General features: G+C 41.8%; 1 protein-coding gene across 1 annotated transcript; it reads right to left on the bottom strand.

The window, feature by feature from the left end:
• Positions 1-192: 192 nt before the first annotated feature.
• Positions 193-17,618, bottom strand: LOC115109470 (serine/threonine-protein kinase 24-like). The gene is made up of 11 exons (XM_029634388.2): positions 17,106-17,618; positions 9,531-9,761; positions 7,046-7,102; positions 6,727-6,835; positions 6,454-6,611; positions 5,599-5,784; positions 5,303-5,448; positions 4,961-5,093; positions 4,555-4,623; positions 3,262-3,401; positions 193-3,088 (listed from the first exon to the last, which is right to left on the bottom strand). The coding sequence occupies exons 1-11, from the start codon at positions 17,145-17,147 to the stop codon at positions 3,055-3,057; spliced, it is 1,305 nt and encodes a 434-aa protein (XP_029490248.1). The 5' UTR covers positions 17,148-17,618; the 3' UTR covers positions 193-3,054.
• Positions 17,619-18,802: the final 1,184 nt, after the last annotated feature.

Below are 18,802 nucleotides of genomic sequence, written 5' to 3' on the forward strand. Positions count from 1 at the left end.
AGATTAGCCATCAAACTTCAGGGCCTTTTGTCCTACACATTGTCACCGGCTGCATTTACACACCTGTTTGGTGATGTTATACGGGCCAAGGAACTAACGGAATTAGAAGAGAACGGAATGTGCCATAACAACCTGTCCTATTGTTGTTGTCCGGTGCTAAGAAAACAATACTGCTCCACACAAAGACATCCATTTATATTTGCATTAGATTTTTATTTTTCTTAATCACTTGAAAGCTTATAAAGAGTCCAATACCTTGGTGTTTGAGTGACATAAGCAAGGATTATAAACAGGACTATAAACAGTCAGCAATGTTACAGAAAATGAAATGTCAACTTTATGTGATAACTATCATTAATAACAGGACAATAATGGTTTTATTCTATACTATAATACTGCTCTTTAGTTAGAAAAATATTCTTGTTCCATAGAATATACCTGCGCTGAGAAATGTGACCTGATGACCTCTGCTTTATTGCCATACTCAAAAAGGTACAGTAGTAATCAATTAACAAATGACAACGAAAAAAGAACTACAGCCTCAAGTACCAATTGTTTTCTTGAATCCTGAAGAAACGCTTACAAAGTGCAACAGATAATCAAACTGGACAGTCTCCACAAGGTGCAAATTACAACAAAAAAGGTGTGTCTACATACATGTGACAAAAGGGGGAAAATTGAAATAGATTCAGGGGTCCAGTCAAATGTTGGCAAACAGTTCAATAGAATAAATGGGGTAAATGGCAACTATTTGGAATATGTTCATGTGGGAATATTTTGTATAGTCCAAAATGAAAATGCATGATGTACCTCCTCTATTAACTACAACATGCGGTCTAGTCCATTCCTACAAATCCTACTAGCAGGAGACAGAAGTCAGAGGAAAGATTTGATAATGAAGGGGGGGTTTACATTAAATAATTTTTTATAATAGGCTACTTACTACTTAGATGGATGTGATTGCAAGTTACATTTGGACTAATAAAGCAAGATAATTCCAAACCCAAATGCCCAAACTCAGAGGGAAAGTGGACAGCTAAAATTGGTCTGAACACTAATATAAAAGGTTCCCAGTAGCTGTTGAAATCCCATAGGAGCCCCACTGTACATACTTCTGAATTGGTGTGCTTTATAGGATTTGACCCCATGTAAAATATGCAACTAAAACTATTATAGATTTTTAAATTTAAATGCAGGTCAATCGTTAATTTGTCCATGCTGCGATAGAATGGGATTCAAAGTTAAACACCTTGCCACGATTTGTTTATTTGAAACACTGCTGCATACATGTATTGATCGCTGCAGGATTTCTACCAATTACAAAAAGGCCAAAATTGACCAAAAAAAGAGGCTTGGCTCAAGTCTTTTTAAAGCTGTGACTCTGCACTCCACTCTTGCCAAAGATGCTAAGGCTTTTAACACTCAAGGTCCAGGACATCATGTTCAAAGTCCTGTAGTATGCTACAACGCATACTGTGCGGTTCAATTCACAGGAGCTATTTTTTCATGAACATTCATTTCAAACTACACTGAGTCTGTAGCAGCAGGGAAGTGCAGTATGTTTCCTAATGGCTGCTGGCTTTCTGCTACTTCTTAGATCTATGAGCAGCGACGTCAACTAGTATGAATATACTAAACGCACTTCTGCAATCCGTTTCAACTAAACCCTGTGTGTAAATCCAATTTACAGGAGATCATATCGGTTCTACAGTTCTTCAAAGCTGTGCTGCTTCAGGTGGACATACCTTATGTAGCATGACACATACCTATACAAGAATTCTCATGCTACCGTCTATGGCTACTTTGTCTACAATAAAAAGGCATTTATTTTCCAAGTGCAATTCAAGCGGTTGGTACAGAGGGAATCGATTGTACCACTGCAGCTCCCAGGAAGACTTGTCTGTTGAGGATTAAGTAGTTGAAATTACTGCTATGTTAAAAGGAGAGGGCAGGGGAAACTTCCATAGAGCTAAACTAAAGCGCTTATCTAACACAAGTGATGGACAGAGGAACAATCCAACCATCATCTCATCATAAATCCATGTGGCCTCATGAAGATGAAGCTGGGAACACAGCATCCAGTGTGTCGACTGGAGAGGATTAGATGTGATCCAGCTAGACAGGTTGTGTTTCTATGGTCTCCACCGCATTGCAATGACAGCCATAACATAGTGAATTCAAAAAGGTCAAAGAGCATTTAGGTAACATCGGTACCCAAAGTGTCAATCAACATAAAAACAGGACAGGGGGCAGCCATTGAATGGATGGGTGTCCTCGAAAAATGTAAAACAAGAGGGAATCAAAGATTGAAATACAAAAGAACAAGTAATAAAGGCAAGGCAATCTCAGTTATGGCCATTTATGTCTTTTAAATATTTACCTTTTCTAACAGAATATATCTACAGAAGCATTTGGCCATTTGTACACAGTGATTCCTTTGCGTACACGCCATTATTTCTCAATATCTGTAAAAATGTGCCTATTTACAAGTTTGTACAGCCACCCAACAGAGCTCTCTCCATCTCCCAGAGGACCCCATCCACTTAAAGCAGGACACCTGAGTTTTCAAAACGAATGCTTCAAATCTCCACCGCACATTTCACAGGATATCAAGGGAGATGCTCACATGCGCTCGCACACACTGACTCGCACAACCACACAACAAAAGAAAGTTACATACTCCCAAGGCTGCAGATAGACATTTCAGAATAATCCACACCAACTTCTTTTAATCAATGGTTCTTTTAGAAGAATTGTGAATGAAATCCCCCCCCCCCCCCTAAAATAAACTGCACTCATGTTGGAGTTAATGAGACTAAGATGTCTTACAGCAGGTGGAAGTTAAGGTGGCAGCTTATCAACTAGCCACTGACTGTCCCCAATGTGACAATATGTTGGCGTGGACAAGTAGAGATAAAGTGGGTCGAGGTTTTGCTTTAGGCGAATGAGTGATGAGAACTTCCTGGGAGACTTCATCTTGGCTATTGATGTCAGAGGCCATGGACTGACTGCTGCTATGGGTGGGAGGTGGATGGTCGCTGGACACAGCAGGTCTTACTGAGAGGCGGCGGCCCCGGGTAGAGAGAACCTGCAGAAGCAAAGGGGGAATTAAAAATGGGAAGACGTAGCTTGGAATGGAGGTGTGAGAAACAACAGGTCTGCACCCGAATGAATGCTGGAATAAAATGAAAATGTATGAGCAGAAAACTTGAAGCTATAACCTAAATCCAATCATGGTGGCAATGATGGTATTGCCATTACCTCTGTAGTCTCTGCACTAGTTCAGACACCAGGGAGTCAGAGATGCCAGGATATGACTCTTCTGCCAGGAAAATGGCCTCCCTCAACTCATCTACAGCCTCTGGCTTGCCATTGGTCGCCTCAACCTGCTTCTCTTTTAACTGCAAGGGAAGGAGAGACCGTTTACTGCAGGGTTGTCAAACTCATTCCATGTAGGGCCTAGTCTCTGCGGGTTTGTTTTTTTCTTTCAATTAACACCTAGACAAGCAGGTGAGGGAAGTTTACTAATTAGTGCTCTTCAATCAAGTACGAGTGAGGAGCGAAAACCCTAAGACACTTGGCCCTCTGTGGAATGAGTTTGACACATGGTTTACTGGATCATCCTAATAGAGAACCACAGTATAAGTCATAATACCCATAAAACCTAGCGGTCAAACAGGGAAATTGTTCCAATTGTATTTCCACCATACAGGATTTTCAAAACACTTCAAATAAATGCCGTTTTATGTGTACGCTTATCCTCACGTGACTTTTTTTATAACCATGTAAATCTCTAGGACAAGCTGACTTTTATCAATATATTCACATGTATTTAAACCCCAAAAATGAAAAGCTAAATAGCTGCTAATGTGGCCATCATAAAGAACTACAAATGGCATGATTATGTGGACAAGACTGCAGAATCGAGGCAAAGGTAGGAATCTCTGGATTAACTATCTTATGTTCGCTAAATGTAGTAATGAATAAATTGGCAACATTTCTTTAAAAATGAACAATTCTGTGAACTGTCTTGTGCAAGTTTCAAATTGACAATAACTGTCAGCGAAGGTTTCAGGTTGAGATGACGTGCAGGAGCTTGCAAGGATTTGTAATTTTGCATTGAGTCTACTTCGATGGTAATTAGCATTTTCAAACCTGAGAGTAAATAGAGCCCAATATATTGATAAAGGTCACCTTGTCCGAGAGAGATTGACATGGTTAAAACGTCACGCCAGGGTACGCCTACACAAAACATTTGAAGTGTTTGAAGTGTTTCTAAAATCTCCTATGGGAAAAATGGTGGAAAAACAATTGGAACCATTTCCTCGTTTGACCACTAGGTTTTATGGTTATTATGACACCTCCACGGTGGGGCTCTATATATGTGCATGGTGTGCAGCTGTAGCCTCAAAAGCTTCAACACAGATCTCAGAACAGTTTGACACAGAATAATTTAACTTGACAGATTCTCTCATACCTTTCAGTGAAATAATAAAAATGGGATCACCACAAGAGGTCAGAAGATACCCTAAATTTGCATAAATACATTCTTACCTCAGAAAACAAAGGGGAAATTATAGTGGACAAGCTCTGTGACAAAGGCCTCTTTGGACTTTCTTGCACCTGAAAAAGGAAGTATCACTCATTTTACAACAATGGCAGAGAAAGAGTTAAATAAGAAAAAGCAGAAGAGTAAGGTCAACAGACTGAACAGAGACACCACATAAGATTGAAAACGCCCAGACACCACTTCCTGAACTACTTTAGTTAGAACATGATGTATATTAAAAAAAAATATATATATATATATAGAAACCTTGAGGTATACACTATGCTTAAAATCAGCATTTGGGGTGAGAATAACCATGAGAATCAAACTCCCAAACTAAGTTGCATTTCTCTCTTGAATCCTCTTTCATATGACTTGTTATATTGCCATTTCAACCAGGTGCCATCTTACCTTGTTCCTCTCCAGCTCATCAGGCTGGGCGGCTCCGTTCTGGAACTTCTTGGGATCCTTCTCCCTGATGGTGTTGAAGATCCAGTCATCGTTCCCAGAGTCGTTCCCTCCAGACGCCTGGCCATCCTGCTCCCTGACAAGACACGGCAACAACCTTTAGACAACCTCACATGGAGACACAGTCTGAAGCACGCACCTTTAGAAAGAGCGTATCAGTGAACTGTTCCAAAACACAATCTGGTAAACCACCCCCTTCTGTGTGAATTGCAGAGAAAAAGAGTGACCACGATCTGATGAACAACACTAGAGGACAGACGAAGGGACCAAATGAGAATGACTTACGAGTCCGACTCATCGTCGCTGGATTCCTCCCGAGACTGCTCTGCTTTCCACCTCTTGTACTTGTCCACCAGCTCTGAAAGGTAGGATGTCTTCTTGGCGTGCCGGACGATCAGCTTGTGTTTCAGCAGCTCTTTGGCAGTTGGCCTCTGAGGAGGTGCAGAGTGTCAAGCAAGTGTAAATATTGGATGTGCTCTACATTAGCATCTTTGCATAATGTACAAAGGGTCGACATTCTAGAAAGAAGACCATTATCAGAATGGCAATTTGAGCTCAATTTCTCCCCAAACACCACTTACAAAGCTGGGCTCTTTGTTCAAACAGGCTTCAATGAATTCTTTGAGGGGTTTGCAGTAGTTTCCTTCCAGCGTGGGCGGGTTGTTCTTTGGGATGAGGAATAAGACCTTCATAGGGTGGAGCTCTGAGTGGGGCGGCTCTCCTTTGGCTAGCTCTATGGCCGTTATGCCTAGCGACCAGATATCCGCCTGAGACAACAATAAAAAGGGAGAACGTTTTGAGTACAAATTCGTCACACTCCCACAACACACTTCAAAAACGTGACAGGAAATACCAACAGGGCCGGTTTGGTGATGCAACTGATCTCCAGACGGCATGAGTCACTGGATGATAAGTGATAAATAACACTTCTTGAGATGTGACTACAGATTTTTACTCAAAAGATGGAGGGTGGCATTTTATATTCACACATTAACACTCTAGCTAGTAACAACATTCACACACACACACTAGAAAGGCCCGATTTAGTAGGCCTATATCAACTAAGGCTGTAATAGCCCATTTAAGGAACTACAGTCAACCCGGGATGAGACAGTGTGGTGTTTCTGGTTATCCGCAAGGTGCCGAGTTGTGGCCGTTCCTAATGTGCCTGGTGATATTTCCATCTGTGTGCAGCACTGTGCACGGACTTCCAGTGTGATCAAAGCAGGTCACAGAGCTGAAGCTACACCTGCAATGTCTCTACACAGCACATTTCAGTACCAGGGGGGGAAGGAAAGAACGTCCTCATTGGATAATTATGGAAAACAGAGTTAGTATTCAAAACTGTGTTGACATTCCATAACACGTGGATGAACCTATGAACTGCCATTTCATCTTAACCTGGAACCTGAGAGAGAGCTTGTGGTATTTCGGACCTTTGAGTCGTACGCAGACTGTTTTATGACTTCAGGTGCCATCCAGAATGGAGTGCCCACGAACGTGTTCCTCTTTATCTGAGTGTCCGTTAACTGCCCTGCCACTCCAAAGTCTGCCAGCTTCACGTCTCCTTGCTCCGACAGCAACACGTTGGCGGCTGGGGGGAAAACACAGTTAAGTTAGACAGTTGTCCAGACATCTAAACTGAGACAATACTATGTTAAGATGTAATATGTTGCTAAAGGAATGAAACTAAGTGTTCTGAAGAGTACCTTTAATATCTCGGTGGATTTTCTTTTCAGAGTGCAGGTACTCAAGCCCCTTCAGGATCTCTCTGACAATTGTGGCTATCTGGGTTTCGTCCAAGGCACCCGGCTCCAACTGAAACAGAAAGGCTTGTGTCAAGGGTCTTCCTGAATCAATATTTAGTTAGATACTTGCATGCACAGTGACTGGTATATGATATATATATGGCCATATATATATGGCCGTGGTATATTGGCCATATACCACACCTCCTCATGCCCGATTGCTTAATTATAGCCTTTGGATTGTGTAGGCCTACATCACCTCAATCTTAGGGAAACTTACCAAATCCAGAGCTGATCCTCCTCCTAAATATTCCATAATAATCCATAATTTTGCATCCTGAAAATGAGAATGATTTTAGAAATTACGCAGAGTCTCCATTAAAACAGATCAACCTGTACAGTTATAATTTAGCATCATACTGGAATAGAGTGAAAGGGGAAATTAAATCTCAAAATCAAGACAGCGCTAATCTCCTCCCTCCACTTTCATAAAAATTCTACCATTTTCATACATATTAAAAGGCAGCTTAAGCTAAGCACTTCAGCCATCCCTTCCCCCAGTGAGTCGGGGCGAGCCAATCACAGCACATCTGGCCGCATCAGGGATCATATTAGATAACGGACAATTAGGTCATTTAAGGTATGAAGCCATAAAAGCCTAGTGACGCCTGGACCAAGTGCAGTTCAATAAAGCAGCACATTAACAACGTGCTTTGGAGGAGGAAATGAAGTACGGCTGAAGCCCCTTTGCTTTCATTAGGTGTAGTGGCCTAAAGCCTGCCATCCAATAGGACAGTTTAGGCCTATACGTTATTATAGCAGACTTGATAACCTTGAGAGAGCATTATACACCATTTCTAAAAGGGAGGCTAGCCTTAAGTCAAAGAAATACTAACAGAGGTTCTAGATATACCAGTCCAGTGGTTAGGCAGAAAAGGCAAAATGCAAGACCATTCAGACTTTATGATCCATAAATCAGTCAGTCTCCCTGGCAGGAACCTCTCCAGTCTGAGATGTAGCCTGTTTTGAGAGTGCATCAGCAGCACCTTGACATACTAACTAACCAGAAAGTATCCTCAGTATGGGAGCAGACAGAGCATTTCATATGTAAACCATAACCAAATCAAACAGTAGGTGAAGTAATGGGCCCTGCACTGAGCCAATCACATGGGAGAAGAACCCCTTCGTCTTAGGGATGGAGCAAGCCTACGCTGAGAGCAGACATGAGTTACACACACTCAATAGCCTCCATCAGACAGAGCACGTCGCCTGGGGTCTTGAGAAGTGTCTCCTCACTAGTAGCAATGTGGAAGAGTTTGTTTTTTAGATTCTGGTGGCTGATCCTTACACAATACTAGATATACAGCCATGCACTGACCCAAACCCTCACAGCTAACAACACCCGAGAGATTAGGAAGTAGCCTATGCACTCATACGGCCCATAAGGAAGAGCAATGATCCGGCACAAATATAAAATACTACATGACCAACTCTGCAGAAGAAAACTTCTATACCAAAAGGTTGGAAGTCAGGGGGGAAATATCTGAATAATAGATAAATGAACCAAATTGAAACCTCTGTTGACAGGTTGCAATATGGTTTATTTATAATATAACTTCTATGTCATTAAGGGCATTCTGCCCGAGTGGCCATTTTTGTTTCTAAATGGCCGTGCATGCTGCGGAAGTGATTTCCCCCTTATAGACAGGTAATGTAGGCCTTGTGGTTATACTTCCTAGTCGTCAAAATGTGGCGATTATTAGCGAGCTGGACACAGTAAAGAAACGTAGGTCCATTATCATTTCCACAAGTCAAAACCACCCTCGAGCTAGATTGGATCCACTCACGGGAGGGACCGTATGTTTGACACCCCTGTTCTACATGATTGGCCTACCTTATCAGAGACGGCATAAGATCAGTGTGCATAAACGCCCTTGGAAGGCCTGATAGTGCTTTAGGCTACAGGCTAATTGTCTGTCTGAACAGGGTATGGGCAGAATGAGCCCGGCTGTTGCTAGCTGGCTGGCTTCTCCAGAGCAGAGCTGGAAGGCTGTCAGGCGGCTCTCTCGCTCTCTCTGAGCAGATGTTGGGGTCTGAGCCGTGTGATCCAGCGCGCCGAGGGCTGGAGTAGCACCTGCTGCCTGCCCCACTGTTAGTCACGCAACGCTAGCCTCCCTCCCTCTTCATCCATCAGCACAACTGGACCCGACAGCCCACTGGCACTCTCCCCACTGGCCTTAAGTAAACCACTAACACACAACATGCTCTGTGAGAGCCACTTAAGCCCCATCACATGTAAGTCTACTAGTACTCGGATCTACTCCACATTCACTTCAAACTTATGGTTGACAGCAACCGAGGCCAGGAAATGATGCAATCTCTCACAATCAAGTCAACACAGGATGCTCAATGTCTCTTGGTTTTTCATAGTGTTCCTGTCTTTGCATGACATGCATTGAAGGTAATATAGGCCAATGTGAAGGGAAGTGTGATGTATGCTTGTGTGTTCTGTTCGTCAGCACCAGAGCCAATCCATGCCATAGGCCTAATGCTCAGGCACAATTCATGGGAGCCTTGTCCCATTGCCCGTATGAATGATTTATTGACCCACATACAGTTGTCTGCAATTGTTACACATCCCACCACTGACAACTATACTTAAAAAAACTACACCAAATTATTTTAAGGACAATTTGTGGATTGACCATCTAGCCTAAATCCTTTCTCACAGCATTCTGATATTACATTTGGTTGAGTCAAGTTACCTTCAGATATGAGCCATAATACTTGGTAACGAAGGGACTGTCACACTGGCTGAGGACTGTAATTTCCTGTTGGATGTCTTCGATTTCATCCTCTGCCTCCTCAAGGTCAATTATCTTAATGGCCACTACTTTCTGAGTCCGATTGTCAATGCCTTTGAACACCTCTCCAAAAGAACCTTTCCCTATTCTCTCCAGCTTGGTGAACAGCTCCTCCGGATCAGCTTTAAAGTTCTGAGGGAAGGAAAGAAACAAAAGTGGGTTGGAGTAAAAACAGCAGAGCAGGCATGGTTCAATCCCAGGTAAATAAGGACCATGCAATCAAGAGATTTAGCAAAGGTTTTTAGTTTCTGGTTGTAGCCTGTTTGGGTTTAGATCATAGGCCTAAAAAAAAAAATGAGTGCTGTGGAAAAACAATAGATATTTGCCAATATATCATATCCTTTTGACAATATTGCAATATTATTTTCAACCTAATTTTTTCAGGACTTATTTCCATGACTGATCAAAACTTGTTTTCTCATGGCTCCCTTTTTCTTGTCCCATATCACATCGGCACCTATGTGTCATGAGGTCCCTGGCAAGTCTCAGCCCTACCTATTTATAAAATAAAAAAAATACAAATAAAGTTTCATATCTGGGTTAACAAGGTCAACAAAATGTGTATGGTGCATTTCAAACCAGCTAGGCCCTTTTAGAGCAAATGGCAAGACGCAGACTGTAGACGTGAAACAAAACTTAGCATAAACATTGACACTGCAGAGGAGCACGCCGTGGTACATTTAAATTAGCCTAGTGTGGTCATGTCTATTTATGATCTGCTAGGTTCATTTTATGACATTAGGCCTTATGACAGGGGTAGGGGGGGGGGTGAAATAAAGTGTTACCAAATATTACCCAGGCTGACTATTCAATGCAAAGCGTGCCTGTCCAACACTAGCGGGTTGCAAAGGTGCCTCGCTCTTCCAGATAATGATTTCATTCAAGGCGCTAAAGCTATGAGTTGCATTTATGAACCTGTAGCGCGTGAGTGCAAGGACACATAATACCTATATAGGCTTTGCACAACGTACTCTGCTAATAAATGACTAGAATATAAATGTATTAGGGCTGCGTAGCCTGCGTTCAGTTCTTCATGCTTCATTAGGACGATCATGAAATGCTATAATACAAGTTAATCTGGGGAAGTCACAGTTTTGCAGTCCCAAAAGTAGGAACCAATAACATCTTTATACTTCATGCAGTGCAATGATTAACTGCCTGAAGCAGAAGCACTTTTGTTGCAGCATAAAATAGTGTGAAGGAACATTTCCCAGTCACAATACCGCTTTACAAATCAACGGACGATGTCCAATTCATTTCAATTGAGGCATAAAGATTTCATATTCCTAAACACTAATACCATTTTGATACCCATTAAGAGACATTCTGAAGATTGACTTGATTTGCTTGCACCAGAATTATAGTTTAATTTACCAGATAAACAATGCCTGTGCAGCCATTGCTCTCAAGACATCCCCCTAGAGAATGTTGTAAATCTGCCACAAAGAAGGGAAAGAGGACTCATTAACTTGAGTTTCCAAGAGAGCCTTAAGTCAAGAGACTGAAAGGGGCGGGGGTGAAGAAAAATGAAGCAAGGCAAACAAAAGCCCAAAACAGCAGTGGTCATCCAGGTGAAAATCATCCTGTTGAGTCTGACTTGTGGTCACAATGGGGAAAAACAACACTGGGCACTGTTACTACAGATTCCACATGCTGGAAAAACACTTGCTGTTCCCACAGTCAGCAGGTTTATCACGACTGCTAAAGCTGCCCGAAACCTCCCTCTAAAAGCATGCGTTTGATCCTCTACCAGCTGCACCACCCGATTGTGTGGTCCACTGCAGTCAGTCCGCGCCCTGAGGGCTGAAGCTCATCGCCCCCCCCCCTCCAACCCCATATCACCCTCTCTGGACCTGCTCTCCAAGCCCATGATGGACACAGCATGAACCAGGTTGCCACTATTCAGGAGAGGACAGTATGGAGGTGAAACATGACTCTATTCATGCAGCAAGGCTAGGGCTGGCACAATTAGCGTATAATTGTGTAACCGACAATTATGGACGAAGACAGTCATGAAACTTAAATAACTGGCAATCATTAGAATTAAAAACATGGGTGAAACGAACAGCTGACTGACAACTGGGCAGCCGGGCATTTGCGCAATTGAGCCCTTTTCCGCGGTTACCTGGACCCTTTACAACATGACGAAACTTTTGGTCCTTGCTGAAACAAGCCAACGAGTGTTTGGTTTCCCAGACAATGCCCTCCCTCCTGCAGCAGCAGCACATGAAGTCAGGAGCGTCGACGAAGAGAAAATGTGCCTCAAAAATGTAAAATTACATATGACAATGGTCATTTGCCTAACCAATAATAGTCATCCAAAATTGCATGGACTGTCACAGCCCTACTCAAGGCTATGCCAAGATGCCCCCATGAGAATGTCAGTCTTATGTCCATTGTCTGAATGGGGAAAGACCAAGTGACCTAGCTTTTACGAGATAAGTCATATCCTGGCAGTTCTTGTTAAAAAGTAAAGACTTACTTTCCACTGCCTCATAAAATGGCAGACACCTCAATATCATGCGGGTGAATTCCTCAGGAAACTAGAACAAAACCATGATATTGGGGAATTTCACAAAACGTAATCAACAGAAGATCCTTTGGGGTATTGTTGACATTAAAGCATAATGGAGAAATCATTCATTGACATTGGAGCATGTGTGACCTTTATGGCCTTACCCAGGTCTCCTTTAAGACACCATAATATTTCATCTGGAAGTGCTACAAAGCAAAAACTGGTGTCATGAGGCTTTACCACTTGCTCTGTAATGAGTAGTATTTACATTAATCATTTGCTGATATTCATTTATGAAGATTGGAAAATATTAGAGATGCACCGATGACATTTTTGGCCTATTCCGATATTTTCCTTGCCAAAAAAACAGATTATAGATATCCGATATTACATTTTTTTTTTGATAGATTTTAAGCATTCTAGTCCAGTTAAATAGTTAATAAAAACAAACGCAGCAGTCTAAGGAAATGCATCTCAGTGCAAGAGGCGTTATTGCATTCCCTGGTTCGAATCCAGGCTGTATCACATCCGGTCGTGATTGGGAGTCCCATAGGGCGGCGCACAATTGGCCCAGCGTGGTCCGGGTTTGGCGGGGGTAGGCAGTCATTGTAAATAAGAATTTGTTCTTAACTTACTTGCCTAGTTACAGGATACACACACTACAAAAAGTTGTTGGCATTTACACATGTCCCCATTACCAGTAAAACAATCAAAATCCATTTATGTCACTTACTTGCTGTGCTGTTTCATTGTTCATTTGATCAGTCATTTCATTCTCAACCAGGATTTCGTCATACATGTCAAGCAGTGAAGTTTCAGCTCTGTCCGTCTGTCTGTCCGTGGCCTCTCCCTCTGTGCGCATTGTCACTGTCTGTTTCCATCTGGTCCAGCTGCGTATGTAACAGTTCACGTAAACCCTGTTTCTTGTCTGCATCGAAGTAGCGGCCTTTGTACCCAGCATCGTGCATGATGGCAACACAGTAAAGAGGCTCAGACAGAATGCCACCGAATCGATTGTTTACAGCCTCGAGTACTTTTTTAACCCCATGGTCTGTCGGTAATTTTTTTTGAGCAGGCGTTTCAATGCCATGACAGATAGTATCACGTCTGCCGCAGACGATTAGCTTATTTCTCAAGTCAGTTGTTCGAACGGAGCTAGGAGTGTGTTCATGTTTCCAAGTTTCAAACATGTTCTCAAATGCCATTGAAATGGCTGCGGCAGTATGAGAACAAGAACAAACACATTTTTGAGCATGCAATATGTCTTTCCTCAGTAGGAAATCCTCGTCGACCCATTGTGCTGTCAGACTCAGCATGCTCATGGGGCAGACGTCGCTGGTCCAAATGTCAGTCGTGAAGCTAATAGCAGCGACGCCCATAGCAAGTAGCTCACGGATGTGCGTTTCAACAATACTGTGTAACTCCGGTAGGGCTACATCTGAAAACTAGCGCCTACTTGGTAGTGTGTACCGGTGCTCGACCAGTCGGCAAAAGCCATCATCATGCATGACAGAGAATGGTTGCTTGTCAAGGGCAATGAATTCCATTAACTTGGCGTTAATGGATTTCGCCTTTGAGTTGTCTTGCTGAAATGTTCTTACTCTTTCAAATGACTGCTCGACTTGAACTTGTTCAGTTGTTGGAAGTGCACTTAGTATTTTTCTACTTTTGTTCTGTGTAGCACTGTATTTTTCGTGGCGTCATGACGTCATCTACCTACGTTATTATAGGTATGCACGTCAGCTTTGTGCAAAACCGATGTCGTCGGCATTAAACTTGACATCGGGCCGATGCTGGCATTTTTAACTAATATCGGACGATTCCGATAGGCACACCTATATATCGTGTATCGCAACAAAATATAAACCTGAATATAAAAAATACGATTTTTGATTTGGCAAATTTGTAAATATATTCTTGAACATAATATTCTCTAGGGGCCTAGCAAAGTTCCAGTGGGATTTCTGCTTTTAAAGTTAAGATACAAATGTAAAATATAAATCAACAATCCTTCCTCTAGAAGGACCCTTCCATGGATTACATTTAGTGAAAAACACCATAGTGCCCACAAAGCTCATCACTAAGCTAAAGACCCTAGGACTAAACCCCTCCCCTCTGCAACTGGGTCCTGCACTTCCTGATGGTAAGGGTAGGTAACACCACATCCGCCACGCTGATCCTCAACACAGGGGCCCCTCAGGGGTAAGTGCTCAGTCCCCTCCTGTACTCCCTGTTCACTCATTACTGCACGGCCAGACACGAGTCCAACACCATCATTAAGTTTGCCGATGACAACAGCGGTAGGCCTGATCACCAACAACGATGAGACAGCCTATATGGAGGAGCTCAGAGACCTGGAAGTGTGGTGCCAGGAATACAACCTCTCCCTCAACGTGATCAAGACAAAGGAGATGATCGTGGACTACAGTTAAAGGAGGGCACAGCACACCCGCATTCATCGACGGGGCTGTAGTGGAGCAGGTTGAGAGCTTCAAGTTACTTGGTGTCCACATCAACAAACTATCATGATCCAAACACTCCAAGACAGTTGTGAAGAGGACACGACATCACCAATTCCCCCTCAGGAGACTGAAAAGATTTTGCATGGGTCCTCAGATCCTCAAATTTCTACAGCTGCACCATCGAGAGCAACCTGACTGGTTTCATCACCGCCTGGTATGGCAACTGCTCAGCCTCCGACCGCAAGGCCCCTACAGAGGGTAGTGCCTACGGCCCAGTACATCACTGGGGCCAAGTTTCCTGCCACCCAGGACCTCTATACCAGGCGTGTCAGAATCAGGACCTAAAAAAATTGCCATATACTCCAGCCACCCTAGCCATAGACTTCTCTCTGCACCCGCACGGCAAGCGGTACCGGAGAGCCACGTCTAGGTCCACAAGGCTTCTACCACCAAGCCATAAGACTGCTTAACAACTAATCAAATGGCTACCTGGACTATACTGCTGCTACTACTACTCACTGTTTATTATCTATGCATAGTCATTTTACCTCTACCTACATATTACCTCGAATAACCTGTACCCCCGCACATTGACTCGGTACCAGCACCCCCTGTATTTTTTTATTTAATTACGCGACTTCGTATTTACAATGACGGCTCAGGAATGGTGGATTAACTGCCTTGTTCAGGGGAAGAGCAACATATTTTTACCTTGTCAGCTCGGGGATTCGATCCAAGCAACCTTTCGGTTACTGGCCCAAAGCTCTTTCACTAGGCTACCTGCCACCCCTGTATATTGCATCCTTATTGTTATTTTATTGTTGCTCTTTTATTTTTTACTTTAGTTTATTTAGTCAATATTTTTCTTAACTCTTATTTTTCTTAAAACTGCATCGTTGGTTAAGGGCTTGTAAGTAAGCATTTCACAGTAAGGGGCTGTAGTGGACATGACATTTGATTTGAATTTGAGCTTAACTAATATCCAAACGGAGATTCATTGAAAACAATCTGACATGGATTGATTTATCAAGATGAGTTCCCACGCTTGTCTTACGCAGTGTGATGGAGCTGTCCCAATCAAAACAGTTCTGAAATGATCATCTAACTGACCACACATGGGTATATAGCCTATTGCTTCAAACGTATTACAAGGATGGATTGAGTTTGGGAGTTTCAGTAAGAAACTATTTGATACATGCCTTATATTAATTGCATTAGCCTCGTTTTCCCCCAATCCTTTCCTTATTCAGTTATATTTTTCCCACAGTAATTCTTTATGGAGCCATCCAGTTGAAGTTAAGAAAACAGTGCACGTGTAGTAGCAATGGTGGAACAAGTACCCAATTGTCAAACTTACTCGAGTCATTTTCTATTAATGTAAAAGTCACCCAGTAAAATACTACGTAAGTATAAATGCATTTGGTTTCAAATATCCTTAAGTATCAAAAGTAGATTGCACCATTTCCTTGTTTTTTTAATGTATTTACAGATAGCCAGGGGCACACTCCAACACTGACATAATTTACAAACAAAGCATTTGTGTTTAGTGAGTACACCAGATCAGAGGCAATAGGGATGACCAGGGATGTTCTCTTGATAAGTGAGTAAATGTACTGTTGTACTTTTGTTTGTCAGGAAAAATGTATGGCGTAAAAAGTACATTTTATTTAGGAATGTAGTGAAGTAAAAGTTGTCAAATTGAAATAGTAAAGTACAGATATCACAAAAAAACGACTGAAGTAGTACTTTAAAGTATTTTAACACCACTGCTTAGTGATGAGCGAAGTGACATGCCTTGCAAAGTTTAGAACTGCCAGGAGGATGGTAACGAGGCGCTGCCTAGCAACCAAGACTTTAGTGTATGCCGAATGCCACCTCAGCATTGCGGCTACGTTTCTTACTTTACCGTTATTTAACTAGGCAAGTCAGTTAATTAAGAACAAATTCTTATTTTCAATGACGGCCTAGGGATAGGGGCAGAACGACAGATGTTTAACTTGTCAGTTCGGGAATACTAAAGCCTGTAGGTAGAACTTCGCTGAAATAATTACTAGGTGGTTTGGCAGACAAGTTTTGAATTTGATATTTGATAATACCTTTCAGATATAAAGAAAAGGCGTTGGCGGTTTGGTAAAATGTCTTAGTATTAAAGGGATATTTAAGTATTCTACTCTTGGATTCTGAAGGACTACAGCAGCACTGGCAGAGACATGCTGCAACATGGGGCAAATATAGCCACATCTCTGCTCAACATTCATATGACTAAATAGAGCGGCCTCATTAATACCTTATGTCTTGCCATAGTGGACTAGCTGGTAAATAAAGAAACGAGTTAAAACTAGCTAGTGTGGGTGTGACAATATCAATAATAAAGTCGACTTCCTTGAGTCAGTAACGACGTTACAGTAGCTAGGGAGTATGCTAAACGCTTAAAGTATTGCAAAGAAATTTAAGGAGACCAACCACTTGATGAGCTGAAAGGACGGTGAAATAACTTACCTGCATCCCCGGAATGCCACTCTGAACCGGGGAGTGAGCCATGTCGTCAGTAAAAAAAAAAATCCTCACTCAGTTGACGCTAGCTAGATAGAAAAAATAGCTAATCGAGTTCGCTATCTAGCAAGCCCAAATCGGAGAACGCAACGCTGTTTATGCCAAGCTAACGTTACCTTGCGTTATAGGTATTATAATCGGTGACCGAATTTACAAAAGTCTACCACGCAATCAGCTCAAAAACAGTGCTTGTTTTTTGGCTGCAACGTGCCTCTTCTTCCGCAGATAACGTTAGCAGCTGGCTAGCTAGCTACCTAAATCTTTAACATATGCGCAAACTAGGTTCTGCGCTCCTTCCACACAAGTCTGATTAATTCGCAACGTTTTCGCAAATATCCGGTGAACAGTGAGTATAATTATAAGATATTGAATGTCTAAATTGAGGCTAGTTGTATCATTTGTTGTCCTGTCCTCATCACTTTTCTCTATTGCCGTCCGCCATCTTGACTGCTGTCATTCACATATAAGGGGAACCAATCACACTTCAGAAAAACTACAGCTGTGCTATAACGTCATAGAACGAAGGGATGACGGTCGTCACTAGTTACCACATCCACAAAGTCATAGTTATGGCTAAACCATGCATATTTAAAAATGTATCTTCTTAAAATCTGATTTTAAACATAACCATAATCTTAACCACATTGCTAACCTTATGTCTAACCTTACATTAAGACGAAAAAGCAAATGTTTGATTACATTTATTGACTTTGTGGCTGTGGTAACTACTGACAACCAGGTATGCCCTGTATCCCTTCAGTAAAATTTATACACCTAGTTTTCACGTGTGTCGGGTGTATATTTTTCTTCAAATATCATAAGCCAGTAGCCCTATTTGGGAAGTAGTTACATTGGAGCTTTCTGGGAGCAAGCACACTGGTCCAACACATGGGACAAATGGAAATGTACCAACTTGAACAGGTGGGGAGGTCAATATTGTCTAATTATGTCCCTAAATATCACTGTTATAATTTACTGGCTTATGCATACCCAGCCCTCCTTTCAACATTTATGTTATAGTCTAAGGCCAATCACAAGGACAGGATGTTATTATGCCCAATTATCCCCAGACAGATTAGATTAATGTAAGTGAGCTTAAATAACAGCCATGACAAAAATGGTCTCTCCGTGTTTTTTAAAGCAATGTCAAGGAAAACAATTGTTCCAGATATTTAATCAAATCAAGAAAAATGTGTTTTTTAATACACACTAACTTCTATATAAAAAGAATGCAACATATACAAGTGTACAAAATGAATCCTGATCTAGATACATTGGGACATTGGGATGTTTTACAGTTATTTTTAATAACCCCTTAGAGCCGATTGATGCACCGGTGGGCAGTGGTGTAAAGTACTTAAGTAAAAAAATACTTTAAAGTACTACTTTTAAATGATTTATACTTTTACTTTTGATACTTAAGTATATTTAAAACAAAATACTTTTAGACTTTTACTCAAGTAGTATTTTACTGGGTAATTTTCACTTTTACTTGAGTAATTTTCCATTAGGTATCTTTACTTTTACTCAAGTATGACAATTTGGTACTTTTTCCACTACTGCCTGTGGGTCAATGTAAGTAACATAATAAAAAAATCCTCATCAAAATCCATCAGGTTAAGCTAGAGATATGTTTTTTTTGC

The sequence above is a fragment of the Oncorhynchus nerka genome, linkage group LG3, assembly GCF_034236695.1.
Source record: "Oncorhynchus nerka isolate Pitt River linkage group LG3, Oner_Uvic_2.0, whole genome shotgun sequence".
Classification (NCBI taxonomy): Eukaryota; Metazoa; Chordata; class Actinopteri; order Salmoniformes; family Salmonidae; genus Oncorhynchus; species Oncorhynchus nerka.

Excerpts from the sequence above, each read along its gene's own strand:
- LOC115109470 (XM_029634388.2), bottom strand. The coding sequence starts at position 17,147 with ATGGCTCACTCCCCGGTTCAGAGTGGCATTCCGGGGATGCAG. Across the intron at positions 5,094-5,302 it reads AGCGACGATGAGTCGGACTC|GGAGCAGGATGGCCAGGCGT; the intron begins GTAAGTCATTCT and ends GTGTCTTGTCAG. Across the intron at positions 3,402-4,554 it reads TTTCCCCTTTGTTTTCTGAG|TTAAAAGAGAAGCAGGTTGA; the intron begins GTAAGAATGTAT and ends CTTCCCTTGCAG.